Raw genomic sequence first — 24,029 nt, 5'->3', positions numbered from 1 at the left:
AGAAAAGGTATAGAAGAAAAATCTTCCAATGGGGACATTAGTTCCGATGACTCTAGTGACAACCAGGGATTCCCTCCTTTTGGAGAGATATTCTCTCACCTTCTGTTTTGTCTATGTAACAGGAAATGAAGGGAAATCTTCACAATGGGACACAGATGGCGAAGAAGAAAAAATTACAGGGGTTATGACCCTCCCTTACTCAGTCCAAAAAAAAAAAGTTTTGCCTTTAGTTCTACTTTAAGTTCTCAAATCGGCCATGAAAATGGAAAATTTATATCAAATACTTTCCTGATGGACTCCATGGCAGCCTACGTATGGGTTAATCCCGCCTCTCATACCTCATAGGACCCCACTCCCATAAATCTTTGCTTCTAGCCGTAGACCGTGTTCCGTAATATAGCCTACTCCAGCAAATGGGAGGGAACTCCTGCTGCCATGGAGTCCATCAGGAAAGGAAAATTACGGTAAGTATTTGATATAAATTTTCCATTTTCCTGACAGACTCCATGGCAGCCTACGTATGGGAAATGACTAGCCATACACTCCCGGGTGGGAAATTGCTGGTTCAAAGAAAAAAGGTTTATTTGGCACCGTCAACAGACAAGACATGCAAACCAAAACCAACCGAAGACAAAGAGGCCGGTTCTACACAATAGTGTGTCATAAAAGTGTTGATCGACGACCAAGAGGCCGCCTTGCAGATTACTTCCGGGGATACATGACGGGAAGCTGCCCATGACGTAGAAACGCTCCTAGTAGAATGAGCGGTCACCGCTTCCGGAGGAGCCAAACCCTTGGCTGCATAAGCCCCTTGTATAGCCTGAACGATCCAAGCTGCAATGACCCTGGAGGAAGCACGCAAACCCTTGTTCTTTCCTTGAAAATAAACGAACAAATAATCGGATCTTCGGAAAGAGGCAGTGACATCAAGGTATTGCCTTAAAACTTCTCCCACATCCAAAGGGTGAATGCTAGAGTCCTCAGTTGCCCGGAAAATTGGAAGAACAATCTCCTGATTCTCATGAAAAACCGAAGTTACCTTGGGATTTGATCCGAGCATAGGAATCAGGACCACCCGGTCAGGGAAGAAGGTAAGGAATGGTTCTTTACATCCTAGGGAACTGATTTCAGAAACCCTTTTGGCTGATGTTATAGCCACTAGGAATACAGCTTTAAGAGAGAGATCTTTAATAGCTGCTTGATCCACACATATTTCCTTTTCCGAAAAGAAATTTAGGACAAGGGGAAGATCCCACTTGGAAAACCTCGGCTTTCTTTGAGGCCTGAGTCTTATCGCTCCTCTGAAGAATTGCCTTGTAAGGGGATGTCTGGCCCAGGATATGCCTGTGAAGACAGAGATTGCGGAAACCTGAACCCGTAGAGAACTTACTGATAAGGATAGATCCAGGCCTGTCTGTAAGAAACCAAGAATATCCTGAATCCTTGGGTCGGTACAGGAACCATCAGTGGTGGAAATGTAATCCGCAAATTTTGACCAAATTCTTTGGTAAACTCTATTGGTACCTGGTCTTCTGGCATTCAGTAGAGTCGAAATAGCCGCACTTGGACACCCTAGGGCTTCCAACCTTCCCCTCTCAAGAACCAAGCCGTCAGCTGGAGCTGGGACGGACATGGGTGAAGAGATGTTCCTTGTAATAGGAGATCTGATCTGGCTGGGAGAGGAATTGGAATCCGGTAGCTGAGTTGTAGTAAGAGGGGGAACCACGGTCTGTTGGGCCAATATGGAACAACTGCCACTATTTCAACCTCTTCCCACCTGAGCCTTGATAGGAAGCGAAGAATGACCGGAACTGGTGGAAAGGCATAAGCCCTATGGAATCTCCACTGGTCCGTCAGAGCATCCACTCCGAAAGCCTGGGGACAACGACATCTCGTGAAGTACTTCTCCATTTTGTGGTTGCAAGGAGACGCAAACAAGTCCACTTCTGGTGACACTCCCAGAGACAGGATCCAATTGGGTGTGCCCCCTTGTCTCTTGATATAAGACACCGCTGTCATGTTGTCTAGCCTCAGGAGGACTGAGGCCCCTGATGTTAAGTGGAGAAAGGCTCGTAGTGCACAGAGGGCAGCTCGGAGTTCCAGGACATTTGAAACTACACCCCGGGATGGGAAATCCCACTGACCCTGGGCTATCTCCGTCAGACAGAGAGCACCCCAGCCTCTGCTGCTGGCATCCGTTGTCACCGTGATCCAGGAAACGGGAGCTATGGAATGGCAATTGAGGAGATTCCTCCGCTGCAGCCACCAGGGGAGACTCTCCCGCATGGACGGGGTTATCCGAACCAGATGGTCTCGAGAACCCGGATCCCACTGTTGTAGAAAACCCTTCTGAAAAGGGCGCATCCTCCATTGAGCCCATTTCACCATGGGGGCTGTTGCTACCATGGTGCCGATTATCCTGAGACACTGAGAAGCTCTGAGCAGGGGAGATGACATTGCCAGGTGAATTCTGTCCCGAATCAAAGGGATTTTCTCCAGAGGCAGAGAGATGGTACTCTTCAACGTGTTGAACTGGGCTCCGAGGAATATCAGAGACTGTGTCGGATCTAGATGACTTTTTTCCCTGTTCAACAGCCAACCGAACTCTGTCAGAGTAGAAATGACCTGATCTCGGTGTGACACTAGTTGATCCCTGTCCTGCGAAAGCAAGAGTAGGTCGTCCAGGTAGTGGTGTAAACGGATACCCTTGACTCTGATCAATGCCACGACAGCCAGTAAGAGCTTCGAAAACACTCGAGGCGATGTTGTAAGCCCGAATGGGAGACATGTAAATTGGAGGTGTCTCTGACCCACTGCAAAACGTAGGTACTTCTGTAAGTCTCTCGTAATTGGTACGTGAAAGTAGGCATCTTTCAGGTCTATGGACACTAGCCAATCGCCTGGCTGTATTATCTGACGAATTGTTAGCAGAGTCTCCATCTTGAATTTTTCCTTCTTGATGAAGGAGTTCAGATATGTCAGGTCGATGACTGGCCTCCAGGAACCACTCTTTTTGAGGACCATGAAAAGGGGGGAATACACCCCTTGAAATTTCTCTTCCGAAGGCACCGGGACGGCAGCCCCTTGAGCTATCAGAGAATCCATGTATGACAGAAGAATTTGTTTCTTTTCTTCCTGGTGAGGGAGGACTGTGGGAACAAACCGGTGTAAAGGTGGATTGGAGAACACCCACGAATGGCCTGAAGAGACTGTTTTGACCGTCCAGTAGTCCCTGATCGAGGCTGCCCAGACGTGCTGAAAAAGGAGTAACCGAGCCCCAACTTGCTCCGCCTGGACAGGCTTCATATCAAAAGGACTTAGAAGCCTCCCGCCCACCAGAAGAGGATGTCTTTGAGGACTTCTGGCCGGAGGGTTGATTTCTCTTCCAATTTCTCCTGAAATCACGGCCCGGTGCCTGGGTTGGGGTCTCCTCTGACCCAAAAGGCGACGATCCTGGGGTAAGAACCCTGACCTACCCCCTGTAGCACGGGTAATGGCGGAGTCCAGTTTGTTCCCAAAAAGGGAGGAACCCTCAAAGGGAATTTTGCACCAAGCCTGTTTAGAGGCAGGATCCGCAACCCACGGGCGCAGCCACAAGGCGCGCTTGGCTGTGACTGAGGAAAGCATGACCCGTGCCACTAGGCGGATAATATCCAGGGATGCTTCCCCCAGGAAGACTGACGCCAGTTTTAGTTCATGAATTGGTGAACTCTTAACCAAATCTTCGGACACACTCGCTAATGCCGCATCCACATCATCCGACCAGGACTCCATAGCTTTCGACAGAGCTGCGAGAGCCAAGGCTGGTTTACACGCCATACCTGCCGTAATATAGATGCGTTTTAGATCAGTATCGATCTTCCTTTCCAGACCATCTTTAAATGAAATGGTATCCTCTAGAGGGAGGGTGACATGCCTCACCAACCTCATCAAAGCAGCATCAATGAGCGGATCTGACTCCAGATGCTTTACCTCTTCGCTCTTAAACGGATACATCTTGGCCACTTTGGAGATTAGTGAGTTCTTCCTCTCAACTTTACTCCACTCATCTGAAATGATTTCGCCCAGCTCTCCCAAGAAGGGAAAATTCGGTTGATCCTTTTTGAGATGTTTAAAGTATTTCCTCTGTTTAGAGGGTGCTTCAACTGGCTCTTCCCATTTCAATGCGTCTTTAACTGCCTTGACCAACCGTGGCACCATGGAGAAATCAAAACCCACACCAGGGTCATTCAGATCAGTCTCGCTTTCGGAGGATCCGCTTAAGGAGGGACTGCGTCTAGAGGGACCAGGAGCCCCAAGGTCGACTCCGCCTGGAGCTAGCACTGGAGCAGAAGGAGAGATAGCTGAATGATTGGGATCCGATCTGATCAGGGATTCCTGAACCACCTTTCGGACCATAGCTTCCACTTGCTGGTCTCCAGCTCCTCTTTCTTTTGCGGCTCGGGCGTAACATAGCTCACAGAGGGATTTACCTTCTGGGACCTGAGCTTTACATCCCCAGCAAGCCCTTTTGTCAGAGCGGCTGGAATGGCGGTGGGAGTGACGCCCAGATGTAGACTTGGGCTCTTCACTATGGCGCCTAGAAGCTGATCTCGAACGCCTTGAACTTGATGACTGTTTTTGATGATGCGATCTAGAACGATCGGTGTCTTCACGTGCTGAGGGTCTATGATCAGACCTAGGGCTGTGGAAAATAAAAGGAAATAAACAGGATCCAGAAAGAAACAAACCCAAAACAATGAAGCAGAAGGAAAAAAACAATTCCTACCTGCAGCGCAAGGGTTGGCCACTGGGGGGCGGTGACACGTCCATAGCAGAAAACCAGGTATCTGAAATGGACAATTCCTTGTCAATACACAGGGATCAGAGAGAGAGAGAGGCTTGGACATCCAGCAGCGAAGTCTCCTACCTTGCCAGGGAATAAGCACTGCACCGGGAAGCCGCCGTTTTCACCCGCAGACAACCCAAGTAATAGCTGTATTCTGACAGCTATTTAAACTTGGCGCCGCCGATGACGTCACCGCGCCCCCCAGCGTCGACAAGCGGGGCTCGTGCGCATGCGCGGCCGCCGCCATTTTCCCGGAACTGCGCATCCGCGAACCAAGCCTCGCTTTCAGACGAGGCTCGCAATGTGCAGAAACCCGGAAGACGCGGCGGAGTGGGACGCAGATGCGTTCCAGCCGCCATAGAGGCCAGAAAGAAAGATACAGGGACGAACAAAACACACAAAACAGCTGCCATATAAAAATGAAACAGTGAAATATACGATACCACCGCACGCTCCTGGTCCAGTCTGATTTGGGGATGATCATCCACTGCACAGCCGGGCTTCAATAAGGGGGGGGCCTCCTGCTAATAGCAAGGACGTTTGGCCCAGTTGCCACTTGCCTGCCAATGGCAAGGCTAGTAAGCTCTTCATGGCATCGCAAAGCTGCCCGTATCCACCCTGCTAATAGCTGGGACTGCTGGACTCCAGAACCGCCATCAGAACCACCGTGCAACCAGAACCGGACCGCAGAAAACTTCATAAGGTAAGATCCACCTTGGTCCTAGGAGGAGGACAAAAAAGGAACACGGTCTACGGCTAGAAGCAAAGATTTATGGGAGTGGGGTCCTATGAGGTATGAGAGGCAGGATTAACCCATACGTAGGCTGCCATGGAGTCTCTCAGGAAATGGCTGTTTATGGTCTTTCAAAGAGGTGATATAACATATGGCTTGATATATAGCATTTTTCTATAAAAATCAGTAAATCATTGGAATGAACTCTTGCTATAAAAATGACTTTATTATGATTACCCTTCAGGACAAATAAAAAATACAGTACAATATTAATGTGCAGTGCAGTATTTGTATCTTAGTTTCTTTTCCTTTGCATAGCTTTTTCTTGTCTAGACTATTTGTCAGTCCCCGACTGCCAGTCTCTGTTTCACTGTCTGCCTTTCCCAGTTGCAGTGTCCTGACCAGTCCATGCTCCTTCTTTGCCCTTTCACTTCTGCAAGTCTTGGGTTGAGTATGCACAACTGCCATGAGTAAAGGAAGGGGGTACTTAAAAGGGGAACTCTATACCGCACAACCCAGCAATAATTGGATTTACAAATATGCATATTCTTACCTCTTGCATTGGATGGTACTTTGTGTAATCAAATGAGGACAGCAATGTCTGCACTCTATGTTCATTTGCAGTGCTTTTAGCAATGAGTGCTTGTACATCACTGATCATGACTCTATAAAAGAAAAAATGAGAGAAGAAACTAAAAAAATGTGACAAAAGCTTATTTAAAATAAAACCCTTCAAATAATTTTATTTTCACATCTTGTGAAAATACTAACTGAGAATGCGTGAGGTATAAATCCATCACTAGCTATATCCATTTACCCTTTTGACCAGAGTCAACATTGCTATAATTTGAATAACTTTAGTAAAGCCTATGTTGTTAATCTAGGAATTGTCCATTCTTTTTATCTCCCACGATATTAACCTATAATTGCCATAATTAGGATCCATGAGATTAGCAGAATAACTGGCAAGCAGTATTGGCCTCATGCACACAGGGTGTTAAAACGCAGCTTTTAGAGAAGTTTCAAATTTTTTTCTGCCTCTAAACTCCCCACAATGTTAGCCTATGTGTCCATAGGTGTAAAATAATATTCTGGCCAAAGGAATAAATGAACCCTCAAGCACTAGACGTGCCTAAACGCACCTAAATGCATTCGCATCTGTCAGAAACCATGAATCAGTCTGAGACAGAAGTACAGTTAAATCACACTTGTTTAATAAGAAAAGTAAATAGAACTATCGTAGTCAAAACATAGTCAAAGTTCGGCAACCGGAACGGATAGTCAGACAAGCCAGAAAGCCAGGAATCAGCGTAGTGGAACAGCAAGCAGGATCTGGAGCCAGAAGGAATGTCAGCCAAGCCAGTCTTTAACAGGAGCACAGGAGAAAGTCTCTGTGATGTCGACCAAGGCGAAGGCAGAGATCATCTGGGCTGGTCGGCTTGAGTAAGCAGGACTGACGAGCAGGATATCATCAATAGGTGAGTCACTGTGGAGAGATAGGAGCTGACCGGCCAGCTCAGAGAAGGAAGGACTGAGCCCAGCCCTGACAGCATTAGGCTGATGAATAGGTGTGAATGCCTTGAAATGTGTTTTGACACATCATCTGTGATGTCGGGTGAAAGAGGTTCCATTCCCCTGGTTCCTTTTCTGGGTCTTGTACATGAGGCATTGTGGTCCTGTGTTTTGTGTTCCAAGTTGTTTGAGGTATTTATTTTGGATACTGTAAAGATAGGTATCCTATATGCTAACGCCCTCTGCACGAGGAACACCTCCACCGCGCCAATGGCACCCAAATAAACTTCAAAAATACTAAGAAAATGTACACCAGTGACAGTGAATAAATAATAATAAAATAGTGAACACAATAAGTGTCGAGCTGCCCCCTTAAAATCAAAATATAAATCAGTAGTTTATTTAGTCCTAAATATCGGTTAGAAACCAAAAATGGTAAACCGACACATAGGGTAAATAGAAGGCGCTCAGAAACAATAAAGGTATACCTTGCAGTATACAATGATGGTGATAACCTCTATTGGTCAATAAGTTACCTGGGTGTAAACAATAAAGGTATACTTTGCAGTGTACAATAGTGGTGATAACCTCTATTAGTGAATAAATCACCTAAGTGCAGCACACTGAATTAACAGTGGACCACAAAAGTATATAAACCTGTAAACATAAAATAAAACATTCAAATATATAGTGTGACCATATGAATTAATACACACATATAAATGTGACAACAACTTGAAAAAATAATAAACACGTGCAATTATTTCAATTCATGCTGCAAAAGTTAGAAACTCAATATACAGTCCATGAATGAAAACAGCCTCCAAACAGGCTGCAGGTGATATAAAATGGTGACGAAAAAAATCAAATGTCCCACACAGATGATTTCTCAGTGATAAATGTCAAATGATGAGTAACTTCGTGCTTCTTCCACCTCACCACCGTGCCAGTGAATCATACTCTCCAGACATACACTCACCGAAATAAAATGCCAGCATTCTCATGCAAGGCAAAACACGCTCTCTTTACCACACTCCAGGGTAAATAGTGTATACGAGGTTCACAGCGATGGTATTCAATGGATCCACATAAAAGAAAATGAATGCTCCAATAGTGTAATTCAGCAACAACAATTTATTAAAATCACTGCAACCCTCACACATAGCACTCACATTGTGTAAAAGTAAAAAAGGCAAAGAACGTGTAATCAACAGCAAGCCTCAAGTTTGTGGATAAAACAATAACCAATGGTCACGGCGGACCCGAGGTGTGCAGCTGCTGGGTATGCTCTCACCCCTCCCTCAGGAAACCTCCGTTCCTCCGTGCGCTCGTAATCCTATCTTCCTGTGTGGCTGACAGCATGTACGTCACAACTCACAGCCACGCCCCCGACATGTTTCGTCATGGATAGACTTATTCATGGGATTGGCTGTGTTCGCTGCCACTCAACCCTTTTATCTGCTCCTAAATACACGCCCACTGGATCACGTACTGCGCATGCACACACCTCGCTTCCCCGTGCGCTGGATACAATGATGTCTAGTACAGCAGATACAAGTGGGAATCAGGCACATGAGAAAACTCTAAAATGATTAATACAGTAAACGGAATCTAAGCAATCTGCCCAAATAATGTGCTTATATAAGTGTAAACCGCGATTTCCTGGATAAGTTAAAATACCATTTCAATCATAGCCAGCAGTTACAATGATCTTCCACAAGGTTAATCCGCTGCCTAACTAAGAGAATAATTCATATAGCAAACCCATTGCAGGGTACAGAGGCTGAGATCGAATATTAACTGGTCTAAGCACACTCATTACCTGGTCTTAATACATAAAGAATATAAACAAATATAAGGCAACATTCCTCCTGTATACCACAATTTAAATTATATTCAGGTTACATAAAAATGCTGAACTAAAGGACATTAAATAATCTAAAAAATCTATAAGAATTTATATAAATCCTCCAATAAAATATAAACCATATGATCAGATGTTGAATTCCACTTTTGTGGATACATGTAAATTTAAAATATATAAACTTCTAAAAAATATGAATATATATCTATAATATATTAATATTCTATAAGGATACCAATTAATCAAACCGAACGAAAGTTACATAGAGTTATAACTGACCCCTCGGGTAAGTACTAAACGACAAAACACCGAAAAAACATATACCACATATATGATATAAAATGTCTGTTTGAAAAAAAAAAAAAAAAAAAAAACAGACATTTTATATCATATATGTGGTATATGTTTTTTCGGTTATCACCCTTGTAATTACTGTATATTGAACACCTACATTAGGTGGGTCACGGATTGTCGTTTAGTACTTACCCGAGGGGTCAGTTATAACTCTATGTAACTTTTGTTCGGTTTGATTAATTGGTATCCTTATAGAATATTAATATATTATAGATATATATTCATATTTTTTAGAAGTTTATATATTTTAAATTTACATGTATCCACAAAAGTGGAATTCAACATCTGATCATATGGTTTATATTTTATTGGAGGATTTATATAAATTCTTATAGATTTTTTAGATTATTTAATGTCCTTTAGTTCAGCATTTTTATGTAACCTGAATATAATTTAAATTGTGGTATACAGGAGGAATGTTGCCTTATATTTGTTTATATTCTTTATGTATTAAGACCAGGTAATGAGTGTGCTTAGACCAGTTAATATTCGATCTCAGCCTCTGTACCCTGCAATGGGTTTGCTATATGAATTATTCTCTTAGTTAGGCAGCGGATTAACCTTGTGGAAGATCATTGTAACTGCTGGCTATGATTGAAATGGTATTTTAACTTATCCAGGAAATCGCGGTTTACACTTATATAAGCACATTATTTGGGCAGATTGCTTAGATTCCGTTTACTGTATTAATCATTTTAGAGTTTTCTCATGTGCCTGATTCCCACTTGTATCTGCTGTACTAGACATCATTGTATCCAGCGCACGGGGAAGCGAGGTGTGCGCATGCGCAGTACGTGACCCAGTGGGCGTGTATTTAGGAGCAGATAAAAGGGTTGAGTGGCAGCGAACACAGCAAATCCCATGAATAAGTCTATCCATGACGAAACATGTCGGGGGCGTGGCTGTGAGTTGTGACGTACATGCTGTCAGCCACACAGGAAGATAGGATTACGAGCGCACGGAGGAACAGAGGTTTCCCGAGGGAGGGGTGAGAGCATACCCAGCAGCTGCACACCTCGGGTCCGCCGTGACCATTGGTTATTGTTTTATCCACAAAGTTGAGGCTTGCTGTTGATTACACGTTCTTTGCCTTTTTTACTTTTACACAATGTGAGTGCTATGTGTGAGGATTGCAGTGATTTTAATAAATTGTTGTTGCTGAATTACACTATTGGAGCATTCATTTTCTTTTATGTGGATCCATTGAATACCATCGCTGTGAACCTCGTATACACTATTTACCCTGGAGTGTGGTAAAGAGAACGTGTTTTGCCTTGCATGAGAATGCTGGCATTTTATTTCGGTGAGTGTATGTCTGGAGAGTGTGATTCACTGGCACGGTGGTGAGGTGGAAGAAGCACGAAGTTACTCATCATTTGACATTTATCACTGAGAAATCATCTGTGTGGGACATTTGATTTTTTTCGTCACCATTTTATATCACCTGCAGCCTGTTTGGAGGCTGTTTTCATTCATGGACTGTATATTGAGTTTCTAACTTTTGCAGCATGAATTGAAATATTTGCACGTGTTTATTATTTTTTCAAGTTGTTGTCACATTTATATGTGTGTATTAATTCATATGGTCACACTATATATTTGAATGTTTTATTTTATGTTTACAGGTTTATATACTTTTGTGGTCCACTGTTAATTCAGTGTGCTGCACTTAGGTGATTTATTCACTAATAGAGGTTATCACCACTATTGTACACTGCAAAGTATACCTTTATTGTTTACACCCAGGTAACTTATTGACCAATAGAGGTTATCACCATCATTGTATACTGCAAGGTATACCTTTATTGTTTCTGAGCGCCTTCTATTTACCCTATGTGTCGGTTTACCATTTTTGGTTTCTAACCGATATTTAGGACTAAATAAACTACTGATTTATTTTGGATACCAATAATTTATAATAGCAGTTTAAACCTTTTCTGCTTTAAGGCACAGTGCTGGATCAAGATTGGGCTCAGGTAAGTATTTAGGTGCACTGGGTGGGTGATCACAGAAGGTTTTTTACCTTACTGTACAGAATTCCTTAAAGCGATACTAAAGTCTCATTTTTTTCTTTAAAAATAACAAAGATGTTATACTTACTTGCCCTGTGTAATGGTTTTGCACAGAGCAGCCCAGATCCTCCTCTTCTCAGATCCCTCTTCAGTGCTCCTGCCCCATTCCTCCTGTCAAGTGCCCCCACACAAGCAGCTTGCTATCGGGGCACCTTAGCCGAGCCGCAGTTCCATGTGTCCATTCAGACATAGAGCCGTGGTTTGGCCCCGCCCCTCTCTGTCATGATTGGCTAACTGACTTTAATTGACATCAACGGCAGTCAATGGCGCCACCGCTGTGTCTCAGCCAATCAGGAGGGAGAGTCCCGGACGGCCAAAGCAGTCATGCACATCGCTGGATAGAGATGTGGCTCAGGTAAGTATTAGGGGGGCTCAGGGGGGCTGCTGCACACAAAAGGTTTTTTTTTATCTTATTGCCTAGAATGCATTAAGATAAAAAAAAACCTTCTGCCTTTACAACCACTTTAAGTTAAAAAAAAATACTTCTGCCTTTACAAACACTTTAACACCATCTGTGGTAATTAGTCTATAAGTCTGTGTAGGACCCTAATAATCCATTTCCAAAAGCTTGCTGGACCCTGAAAGGCTGGTGGGAAGGCAGGGTTATGGGTAAAAGCCATAGGAGGTTTACTCAAAGATTATAACCCCCCAGAATATATGACAGCATCCCAAACCTGAATAATACAGTGAGGGAGAGTTACTAAAACGGGTGCACTCAGAATCTGGTGCAGCTGTGCATGGTAATCAATCAGCTTCAGCTTGTTCAGTTAAGCTCTGACAATAAAACCTGAAAGCTGACTGGTTTCTATGCAAAGCTGCACCATATTTTGCACACTCCAGTCTTAGTAAATAACCACCATTATGTTTTAAAATTGGATTAGGAATTAGGTAAACATTTAAATAAAGCCATGGGGGCAGGGGCGTACCTAGAGCATTTGGCACCTGGGGCGGATCCATATCTGGCACCCCCCCATCTGGCACCCCCTTCACTGAACATGCCTGTATACACTCAGTCCCCCAACACACGTCTATTCACTCAGCCCCCCAACACACCTGTAGACACTCAGCTTCCCCCCCAACACACACACCTGTACACACTCAGCCCCCCCCCACCCATACACCTGTACACACTCAGCTGCCCCCCCACACACACACCTGTACACACTCAGCTGACCCCCCCACACACACACCTGTACACACTCAGCTGCCCCCCCCACACACACACCTGTACACACTCAGCTCCCCTCCCCACACACACACCTGTACACACTCAGCTGCCCCCCACACACACACACACACCTGTACACACTCAGCTGCCCACACACACACACACACACACCTGTACACATTCAGATGCCCACACACACACACCTGTAAACACTCAGATGCCCCCTCCCCACACACACACACCTGTACACACTCCGCTGCCCCCCCATACACATGCACCTGTACACACTCAGCTGCCCCCCCACACACACACACCTGTACACACTCAGCTGCCCCCCTACACACACACACACCTGTAGACACTCAGCTGCCCCCACCACACACACACCTGTATCTCTAATGACAATCATTATTATTTTATTCTTACAGACAAAAGCAAACCAAAGTGAGTGTGGCATAGGTGTTAGGTCCAAAAACAACCCATGACCCATCCATGCCCCATACCAAGTAATATCCAACTGCACATCCATCCCGTCAGTGTAAAATATGAATCACGTATACTATCTTTTCTTTGAAAAGTAAGTCTTCTGATTTGTTGTAGTGATTCTTACAGTTCATGAGAATGTATTTTACACTTTTGTTAACTAGAGTCCAGCATACCTGATACCTTTAAGACCTTACAATGGTTAGTGACTTACACTGAGTAATCGTCAAAAGGCAATATTTTGCGCCCCTCTGCATAAAGATTATGTTGCGCTCGAAAGCCATACAATATTTGGGTATGGTCTGTGAAGTCCAAACAAAGGACAATCACAGGATACGGGGTCATGGCATCCATATGAATGGGTCCAAACCTATGTGCTTGTTCCACTTTGAGGGGGGTCTTGAGGCCTAGTGTTTGTGAAAGGATAAATGCTGTAAACGTGTGCAGGTCTGCCGCATGGTAGGATTTCTGCAGTCCTATAATCCATAGATTATTCCTGTGCTACCTATTTTCTAGGTCATTTAAATTGTCTATTAGTGCTATCAAGCATTCCTAACTTTTGTGTAGAATTTTAAGCCCATGCTAGTATGACCTCTATTTAATCTTCCAGGTTGCTGACTCCATGCTCTAATGGCATCATTTGGGTCTTGTGCTCCTGTGGCACAGTTTACAAGGGGCCATGTGCTGTTGCACTGCCTTCTTGATTATATGGGATAGGTCTGCTTTGAAGTTAGAGGCCACCTCCAGTTTTTATAATCCATTTGCAGCTTTGAAAAAATAAACTCACCACCAGTATCTTCATCATTGCTGAGCAGTGATCTGTCTTTGTTTGCCATCTTGGTTGGTGGCACTCTCTTGCAGTCCCTATGCTAAGCCTGACTGTGCTTGGAAGACATCAATTATTTTTTTTTAAATATCTCCATGCCTGTGTGAGCTTTAGATTCTGGCATTCACAGTGTCAAATTAGTACAAGGAGATGCTGGATTTCATAGGAATAACAGGCAGCAGGATAGAGCTCCCCATGCCTGTGGCTATTGCATCAGGTTTAGGAATGGCAGTTGGTAGATCATCTACTGTATATCACTGCAGCTCTACCCAATGAGGATATCCTAAATTTGTAGTCAGAGTCAGGATACTGGCTGAGACGTAACCCCACCTGTGGCGACCTGAGGTGTTCCGTGGTCGCCCGTGAGAGTAAGCTTAAAAGAGGGCATACCCTGAGTATGAAATATGGGAAAAATTGGGGAATGGGTGGGAGGGAACCCAGGAATGCAAGCCGACGAGAATGTAGGAGAGGAGGAAGGGGATTATATGGCTCCGACTCCTCCTACAAACCCAGGCTAGCCAATGGCCAGCCTTTTACTTGTAGTCAGAGTCAGGATACTGGCTGAGACGTAACCCCACCTGTGGCGACCTGAGGTGTGCTGTGGTCGCCCGTGAGAGTAAGATTAAAAGAGGGCAAGAAGAGAGAACAACTAGGTACAGTAAGTGGAATTTAATGAAAACATGACAAATAACTTAATTTAACAAAGTAGCAAAAGCATGTTTGACCTCCACATGGGGATCAGGAATGTAACGACTATAGCAAGAAGATTGCCAGCGTCCCATATATTGGATGACATGGGATGGGACCCCCTGCTTGGATGCCGCAGATGCTACACCGATCCTGAAAGAATGACCTGAGAACTGTCTCGGGTTCAATCCTAAGTTAGCTATCGGAATCCTAATATGTGCGATAAACTGACTAGAAGTCAGAGCCTGTGTGGGAAAAGGAAGCAATGGGCTATCGTGAAGGGCTGCTGGAAACAAGGCGGCAAGCTGATCCAAAACCTGTACTGGACACCAGACAGTATTGGTAGCGTAATAACTAACCACAAAACCCTGCCCAAACTGCTGGTTCTTGTTGTTGGGGAGTTGAAGAGCATAGTGATCGGGAAAGACTCCCCTTGAGGAGAACTGCTGCTTGCAGACCCGCTCGGGACACCTCCCCGGGGCTGAGGAAACCAAAGTATCTAAGGAAGATTGCCGCCTTGAGAACCAAACTGGGACCCAACCCAAAGGGAGAACGGGACAATAGATCTGCTAGATCACAGAACATCTGGCAAACGTGTGACTCCTGGTTTCCCCTGCGTTCTCTGGATACCTTTAAGCATGGCTTTAATAGGATGAGCTGCAAAAAAGGACGGTCTATCAGGATGGAGTGGTGAAGAGAAATGCTGCAAGGTAAAGCTTAATGGTATTGAATGAAAGTGACAACTTGAACTGGCAATAGGCCATGAAAGACATCATATACATGACATCCCCCACCCAATTGCAGGGATAGAGAGACCTGAAACCACTGAAACACCTCCACGCTGTCTTGTATGCCCTGAGCGTGTTCTTTGACAGTGACACATTCACCAGGATGTATGCCTGCGCCCTGAGTGCGACTAATCCAATATCAGCAGGGCCAATGGCGGGACCGGCTGACCCACCTGATCCGCTTCTGGAAGCTGTTGGAAAAACGCCGGAAATCAGCACGAGATAATGCATCAGCAGCCACATTATAGACTCCACTAATGAACTCCCCTTGGAAATGGAAATTATACTTGAGGCCCAACCACGTCCACCTGAGCATGAACGACATTATCAGGAGAGAACCGGATCTACCCTTATTAATAATCTCAGCAGTGGCCGAGTTATCAGTGAAGAACACCACTGTGTGTCCAGACCAGGAGGGTCCCCAAGTGATAGCTGCAGCCACAATCGGATAAATTTCAAAAAGTGCTGATGTCTGGGCAAACCTGGGAAAGTCCGACACCTCTGAAGGCCAAGGGCCTTCTAGCCACTGACCCCCAAACACCGCTGAAAAACCTACCGAGGCTGCAGCATCCGAGAAAACTCTGGAAGAAAATGTCGTAGGTGGATGGATGAACATGGAGATCCCATTCCATTTGTCCAGTAACTGATCCCACATCAGCAGATCTGCCCGAGCATCGGCCTGCAATAGCACTGCTGAATCGACATCTTGATTGAGAGGAAGGAGAGCCAAAAGCCTGGACACAAATGCCCTGCCCTGAGGAATAATCCTCATAGCAAAGTTTAGCATACCTAACAAAGACTGCAAATCTTTTTTAGAGCACACTGGGGACCTGACCAAACTGTGTATGATACCCCGGATCCTGACCAGCTTGTCCTGAGGCAGACTTGCGATCAAGCGTACAGAATCTAAGGTAATACCTAAAAAGGTAATTACAGTGGCAGGGGACATTCAGATCTGTGAGCAATACCGTGAGTGCAGCAAGGTCCTTGGAAGGCTGTGCTGGGCTTTCTAATAACAAGAAGTCATCCAAGTAGTGAATGACCTTGCCACACCCCATCTGAGAAGTCAAAACCCAATTGAGAGCTGAGGCAAACGTGTTGAAGAGCCAAGGACTGCTTTTGGAGCCAAACGTTAACTTAGTGGCAAAGTAATAAAGCTCCCGCCATTTGAACCCATGCCATTGCCAGAGAGATGGTTTGATGGGAAGTAATTTGAAGGCATCTGAAATGTCCACCTTAGACAACCATGTGCCCTGACCCAACTGTAAAATGTATTGGATGGCTAAGTCTACCGATGAATATTGCAATGAAATTTCTTCTGACGGAACGAGCGAATTTAAACTAGGTACGGGTGAAGAATGAGGAGCCGACAGGTCATAGATTATACGAAATTTATTAGAAAATTTACCTCTTACCACACAAATGGGGCTAACCCTCCACATTTTAAGCGGTGAGGACACAAAAGGCCCAATGATGAACCCCTTGGCTAATTCCTCCTTCAACAATTCATCTACTACCTGGGTGTTGGTGGCATCAGACAACAAATTGGCACATTCCACTGTCTGCAAAGGTAGGGTGATAAGACCTGTATGAAACCCCTCAGAAAAGCCTTCAACCAGAAGCTGCCTCAGACCCGGGGAAGGGTGGTGCAACAACCAAAAAACTAGCCTAGGGATATTAACTCGGCTCAGTCATGAGGAACTGGGTGCCTTGATGGGACAGGCAGACTTGGGGTGCACCCTGAAACAGTTGGCACAAATATGGAGGAGTCTGCACTGGTTGTAATTGCAAACCGTGTAGTTAAAATTGTTACACAACTGAGCCTTTCCTAACAAATGGATGGGCCTGCCCAGTTTATCAAACTGCCCAGAAGGCCCCGTAGAAGAACCACTAAACCCTGGCCTGTTGGACCCTGAAGCCACCGGATGATCCAGGATAGGACACCAATTGGCAGTGTGGGCAGATGACTGAAAGTTGAAGACTTTTGACTAGCAAAATGCCTACAAAAAAGCTCAGTGTCAATGTTGCTCTAACATGAGACCAACTGAAACTGTGCCCAAGTGGCAGCGACTTTGGCCGAAAAAGATCGGTGGTAATCATAGAAGGTGATTATGGAGATAAAGGTCCATCTCCTCCCTTCTACCAGGACTGACTGTACAAATAACATCCCTGTAAATACCGAAAGCAAGGACGAACTTAGCAATGCTCAACTTGCGATTAAGCCTCGGATCATGGGTTTTGAGGACTACCGAGACTTCCCCGTAAGCATAAGTCTTGTTTTCCACGACATCCTGTGACGCTATGAGCAAGGACGCCAAATTGACATCCTTTCCCTCCAAAATATCCTTTCTAAGGTTAGCAGGAATGAAATGGGCAGGGGAAACAGATGGTAGAATGGTCAAAGGAGATGGAACAGCCAGAGATAGCGGCACACTGGTGTTACCTAAGGAGGACCCATATGGCCTGGGATCTGCTGAAGTTGTTGCAGCTACCACGCTGGCTGGGCAGGCTTCCATGACATCCATCCTGTCCTGTAACTGCTGGACAGAAGTGGAGAGTGTGTTTAACACAGCATGGATCTGAGTCAATGACGTAATCAAGGACACGTGCTCCGCACTGGTAGTAGGCTGAGGCTGAGATGGGTTAGAACAGAGGAATCTGAACAACTCCGCTTTCCTGGCCATGGCTGGGAATGGAATGCCCCTGTGACGGAGCTCAGCAATAAGTTTAGGGATAGTCCAATTTCTTAGGGATGAAGTGTTTCCATGCTCTGAGCCCCTGACTGGAGTAGGAGGAATATAGGCAAATTCGTCCCTCTCCGACACATGAGACATGTTCCAGTCTGTGGAAAAAACAACTAGATATAGTCAGCCCAAACCATGCCCTGAGCCTCAAATGTCCCTAACCATGAGTGGTGCTGAATAAAATACCAACAGCACGTAAGTACACTACTGACCGTGACCCTACGTGAGTGAGTCGCGAGCCCGAGTAACCTGTTGCGCAGAGACAGGCAATTAAAAACGAACACTCAGGGCTAGATACCTACAGACCGTGGTAGGCAGGAATAGGAATGTACGTGACGTGCAACGTATGACGTATGATGTACAGGCGAGAAGATTGCAAATGTTACAATCATTTAAAAACAAAACCTCAGCCTGCACGGAACTGTAGACGTGACAGTTCCTGGTATGTAGTAACCCTAGCTATAACCCCTGGACGAAAGACACACAGAACACACCTTCACACCGTTCCTGAATGAAAGTGAAGAATCCACCTGTAACAACATCTTGACGCATGTACTGAACAAAATGGAAAATACAAGCTGACAAAACAACCTCACAACCTGTCAACACAAGGAAACCACCTGACCAAAGTGGACATGATCACTGTAGTGAGAGGAGAAAAGGTGCAGCTGTGGTGAAAGTAATTATGAATGAACTTTTATTTTTTATTTTTTTTTATAACCAGGGGTAGGATACCTTAGGCTGAGCGTCCCCTGATGCAATCGAGCGATGTGATATGGAGTTGACTGTATGGTATCGTGGCAGCCTGAGAGGGGTAACGTGGTCACCAAGCTGTGGAACTAACAGACTCAGCAGGCCTGCCTGAGCTATGTAAGTGATGCCAGACATGCCTGGTGCAAGTGAAGCTGGAAATGACCCAGAGTAAACCTATGACATAAGAATCACATGTAGTATGACGAAAACAAAGCAGTAACATACAATGCTGATGGGACTATGGCGACAGGCAGTGATTGACATTGAGCGTGCCTGATTAGGCTAGAAAAAGTGCTGCTGATGCGAGTTTAAGTGGCAGCCTGAGAAGCTGCATGAGTCCCTGCTGTGAAACTACAAGACTCAGCAGGTAGCTTAGTGCAGCAGCACCTGACCGAGCCCCTACATGGATCCAAAAACACACCGTACATGAGCCCCTGAAAGCCGCCCTAAATGCATCCACCCCCTGCTCCTGTCCCCTGGCCTCAGACACCAGACTTACCTTCGCCAGCCTCTGTGTAAGAAACAAATGCTCGTAAGGGAACTTTAGGGAGACCGAGCCTCAGCTGAGGAGAAGAGAAGCGTCCCGCCTGTCTGCACGTCTGCCGACCGATGTATGAAACCAATACCTGTGTGGAGCGGGAAAAACATGGTCAAACCTGAGCAACCCCCTCTGCCAGGCTGACCGGACCTATACTGACCCCCCGAAGCTGACCGGAGAGCCGAACGTCCACTGTCCAGAAACACCTGACCCGGAACCGGAAACGCCTGTCGCCTGCTGTCCAACCCGGAAATGCAAGCCGACGAGAACGTAGGAGAGGAGGAGGGGGATTATATGGCCCCGACTCCTCCTACAAACCCAGGCTAGCCAATGGCCAGCCTTTCACTTGTCCAAGGTGGTAAGATGGGATTTGAGTTAACACAGAAGGGGAGGGCAATTGGCTGTGTATAACCCATCATATGAGGTTGTTAGATGGATCCCTAAATAGTGAAGAAGTAGTAGAAGTCCATTGAAGTTCATAAGTCTTTTGCAGGTGATCGACCATCTGTTGTGAGAGAGTAATGTTAAATGCCTAGGATTTTTGATTATTGACCATGAGGCGTAACACAGATGCAAATTGAAATAGTATTTCCAGGACTTTATGTGATTGGATTGGTGACAAACAGGATCACGTCTGTGAATTGAGTAAAATTTTTGGTGTCAGCAATAGAAATACGATGATATTTAGTGTGTTATCAGGGTAATCAAATGCACAATAAGAGGGTAAGAGTAGTAACTAATAAGAGTGGAGAGAATGAACACCCCTGCATGAGTATTTCACGTAATTCTGTATGAAGGTATACAGGTAAATTATCCAGGTTTGGTGAGTGGGAATGAAACCTACTTGGTCTTTCTGAATTAATGTGCCAATGACCATGTTAATGCATGACAAAACTGGTAATTTTCATTCCAGAGCTCACTTAAACCTACAGCAGGCAACTCCTACCTCCACCAGATTAGTTACCATCATTCCCTGTGGAAATGGAATATCCCCTTTGGACAATCTTATAGTTTGAAGAGAAATTCTTCTTCTGCAAATTGACTCACAGCTGCAAGCCATTACTGGCAATACAACATAAATGGGGACGAGGGCCTCTTCCTGACATCCCTGGGCGGTGGTTGTGGGGGTCTGCAGGCAGGGGGCTTATCCGAATCTGGAAGCACCCTTTTACATTGTACACTCAAGAAAAGAGTGTCAAAAATAAATAGACAGGAGGCAGTTTTTGACAATTCCTTTATTAGAAAAATAAAAAAATAATATTCCCTGATCCATCATCAATCACGACGCCTGCCACACCACCAGACTCGAAAAAAAATGCCCCGCCCGTGATGGTGGCAAACTGCCGAGTGCCTGCTCCTCTGTCTGTTACTAAATATATAAGGGTCGGGCCACCTGGTGGCACTGCCCCCTTGTGATGTCAACGACTGTTAGATATTAGATAAGCACCTGAATGACCGCAACATACAAGGATATACAATGCAATACTGACACATAATCACACATCGGTTGGACTTGATGGACTTGTGTCTTTTTTTCAACCTCACCTACTATGTAACTATGTAACTATGGTGCATGCTGGGTAGGTGACGTCACAAGTTGGCGGTGCCATCAGGTGATGTCAAAAGGTGTCCCAGCCCCTTACCTATTTAAGAACTGTCAGATGAAGGAGCAGGCATTTGGCGGTTAGACTTTGTCATAAAAAATGCTAACTTTTTTTAAATACAATTTTTAAAGGAGCAGTGATATTAATGAAGCTTAAAGTGAAAAAATACAATTCAAAATTTCTTTAAATGTAGTGTCTAGGGGGTCTCCTTAGTCTGCCTGTAAAGCGGCACATCTGTACCATTTATAGAACCTGCTGCAGCAAAACTGACATATATAAAGAAAAATAAAAGACATTTAAATAGATTTTCCAGACTGTAAAAAAAAAAAAAAACAACCATTTTCGCCAATAAATTTTTTTTTCTAAAAATGGTATGGGGTCCTTAGGTCTGGTAAGGATTTTGAGGGGAACCCCCACGCCAAAATTTAAAAACAAAAAGGGGTGGGGTCCCCCCAAACTCAATACCAGACCCTTATCCGAGCATGCAGCCTAGCAGGCCAGGAAAGGGTCCTCCCCGAATCATACCAGGCCACATGCCTTTTACATGGGGGGGTGGTTTGGGGGGCTCTGTCCCCCCACCCCAAAGCACCTTGTCCCTATGTTCATGGGGACAAAGCCCTCTCCCCTGTGGGCAGGAGGCTTATCGGAATCTGGACGGCTTATCGGAATCTGGTAGAACCCCCCCTCCCCTTAAGTATTATAAATCTGAACACAGCTTATGACTTATTGGTCATATTTTACAAATTCTTATTTTATCCAGTTTACCTTTGGTATTTAAAGGTTTATTAGGCTAGTTATGAGTTTATCTCTCAGATTTAAGTAACATTTCTCACAAATAAGTTAAACGCATAAGTAGTCCCTTAAGCAAGCTGATAAAAGAGAAGCAGTTCACCAAACCTGTTTCTGTGAGTGCTGACATCATCATCAGAGGTTTGTTTTATGTGTGTGTGAGATTTGGTTGATTTATTCCACCAATGAAATGTCTTTCTTCTCCTTTCACTGTGCATGTGATTCTTCCCCAGATGCTAACTGAGGCTTGTGTACCCCACTGTGAAATGTTGTGTTCCTTAGCTACTCTCTAATTATTCTCATTACTGTTACATCTTTGAGTGTAATTTTACTCATTTGTTAAATACTAATTTTATGGGCTTCTCTACTATCTATTGCTAGCTACTACAACTGGAGCCTCCTCTTTATCAGAGCTGAGTGCATGAGGCTTCTATCACCATGTAGTTGAAGTTGTAGTTGAACACTGCTTAGTGTTTGGGACAACCACTGTATTAGGCTGGGTTCACACTAATACGACACAACTGTTGTACGACTGTCATCCTACTTTGCCCTGCTACATCGGTCCTACATTAGTCCTACTTTGGTCTTACTTCCATCGGACTTGCATGAACAAGATAAGATTTTGCTCCAACTTTGAGATAGTATGGCTTGTCCTTTGACCAATCAAAACAATCACAGAGTGACATAAATTCCTTTTACTGCTGCTGTAATCACCATGTCGGATGTCACAAGTCAGATGGACAAAAATCCTACTTTGATCCGACTTCAATGATATTCAATCGGCTGAAGTAGGATCAAAGTTGGACCAAAGAAGTGCCAAAGAAGTGCAGGGAGCATTTTCAAAGTCAGACCGACTTGTGTCGGACCAGTTAAGACGGCTCTCAGGGAAACATTGATTTTCACACGTCATGCGACATGAGCTCCCAATGTCGGAGAGTTTGTTGTACAAGTGTGAACCCAGGCTGAATTATGGTTAATTTCACATATCCTTTTTTTATGGCACTATGATATTATCATTGTTGTTTGTTATTTGCACTAGTTTCAGTCAAGAGTGCCTATACAGGATATATTGCATTACATACCCTTTCCCCTGTTTTACCCTACTCTCTTCTGCAATCTTGCATAGCTCCTCTCCAGCCAAGTTTCTCATGTCATGGCCAAAAAAAGCATTTTCTCTTTCCGATGGATAGGGGTCTGCTTTTTAAGAGTCTGCACCACAGTTTAAAATGTATGATTTTTTTTTAGCTTGATATACTAAAGGCAAATAGGCTGTTTACCCCAGAACATGAGTGTAAAGCAATTGGCATATGTCTAAATTTTCCTTAATAAGTGTTTTTCTGCTCTATCTCTAAAATATATACTCTTTTGAAGGAAGACTGCGAGGAATGGATCTATGCTCTCTGAAAAGTGCAGTGTAATATGTTGGTGTTATATATAGCTGGAAAATACAAAACTCAAATACATACGTAAATGCAATATCTCTTTGAAGCAGACTTCCTTTTATTTGGTCCAGAAGAGAAGGTGGCACATGAACATGTACTTCCCTTCCAGGAGAGATTTCCTCTAATATGCTTGGTTTCCAAAGGTCCAGCTAAAATGAAGAATGACAGTTAATTAACACTATCAATATAATATGTTTTTATTTGCAATAGAAAAAAAAAATCTCAATAAATGTTTATTAACCACCTCAATACAGGGCACTTACACCCCCTTCTTGCCCAAGTAATTTTTCAGCTTTCAGCGCACACTTTGAATGACAATTGCGCGGTCATGCTACATTGTAACCATGTGACATTTTTAACATTTTATTCACACAAATAGAGCTTTCTTTTGGTGGTATTTAATCACTCCTGGGTTTTTTAAATTTTGTAAATAAGTCATTTTTCTCCTTCACTGATAGGCGCTAATGAGGCACCACTGATGGGCGCTGATGAGGCAGCACTGATGGGCACTGATGAGGTGGCACTTATGGGCACCGATGAGGTGACACTTATGGGCACTGATTAGGTGGCACTGATGAGGAGACATGAATATGCCGCACTTATGGACACTGATAGGTGGCACTGATATGTGGCACTGATAAGCACTGATAGGCAGCACTGGTAGGCACTGGGCACAGATAGGCGGCACTGCTGGGCACAGATAGGTAGCACTGGTGGGCACAGATAGGCAGCACAGATAGGCGGCAGTGATGGGCGGCACTGATGGGCATTGATGGGTGGCATTGATGGGCAGCAGTGATGAGCATTGATGGGCACCAGTGATGGGCATTGATGGGCAGCACTG

General features: G+C 44.6%; 1 protein-coding gene across 1 annotated transcript in view; it reads right to left on the bottom strand.

Moving 5' to 3' along the window:
• Nucleotides 1–24,029, bottom strand: part of LOC141147756 (carboxypeptidase O-like) — a 117,565-nt gene that overhangs the window by 34,152 nt on the left and 59,384 nt on the right. Inside the window, exons 3-4 of the mRNA XM_073634938.1 lie at nucleotides 23,210–23,334; nucleotides 6,115–6,226 (exon numbers count right to left, since the gene is read on the bottom strand). Of these exons, the coding sequence (XP_073491039.1) occupies nucleotides 6,115–6,226; nucleotides 23,210–23,334 (237 nt within the window). The remainder of the gene's footprint in view (nucleotides 1–6,114; nucleotides 6,227–23,209; nucleotides 23,335–24,029) is intronic.

This window comes from Aquarana catesbeiana, linkage group LG06 (genome assembly GCF_042186555.1).
Source record: "Aquarana catesbeiana isolate 2022-GZ linkage group LG06, ASM4218655v1, whole genome shotgun sequence".
In the NCBI taxonomy this organism is placed as follows: domain Eukaryota; kingdom Metazoa; phylum Chordata; class Amphibia; order Anura; family Ranidae; genus Aquarana; species Aquarana catesbeiana.
This window is presented reverse-complemented; position numbering and strand designations above follow the sequence as displayed.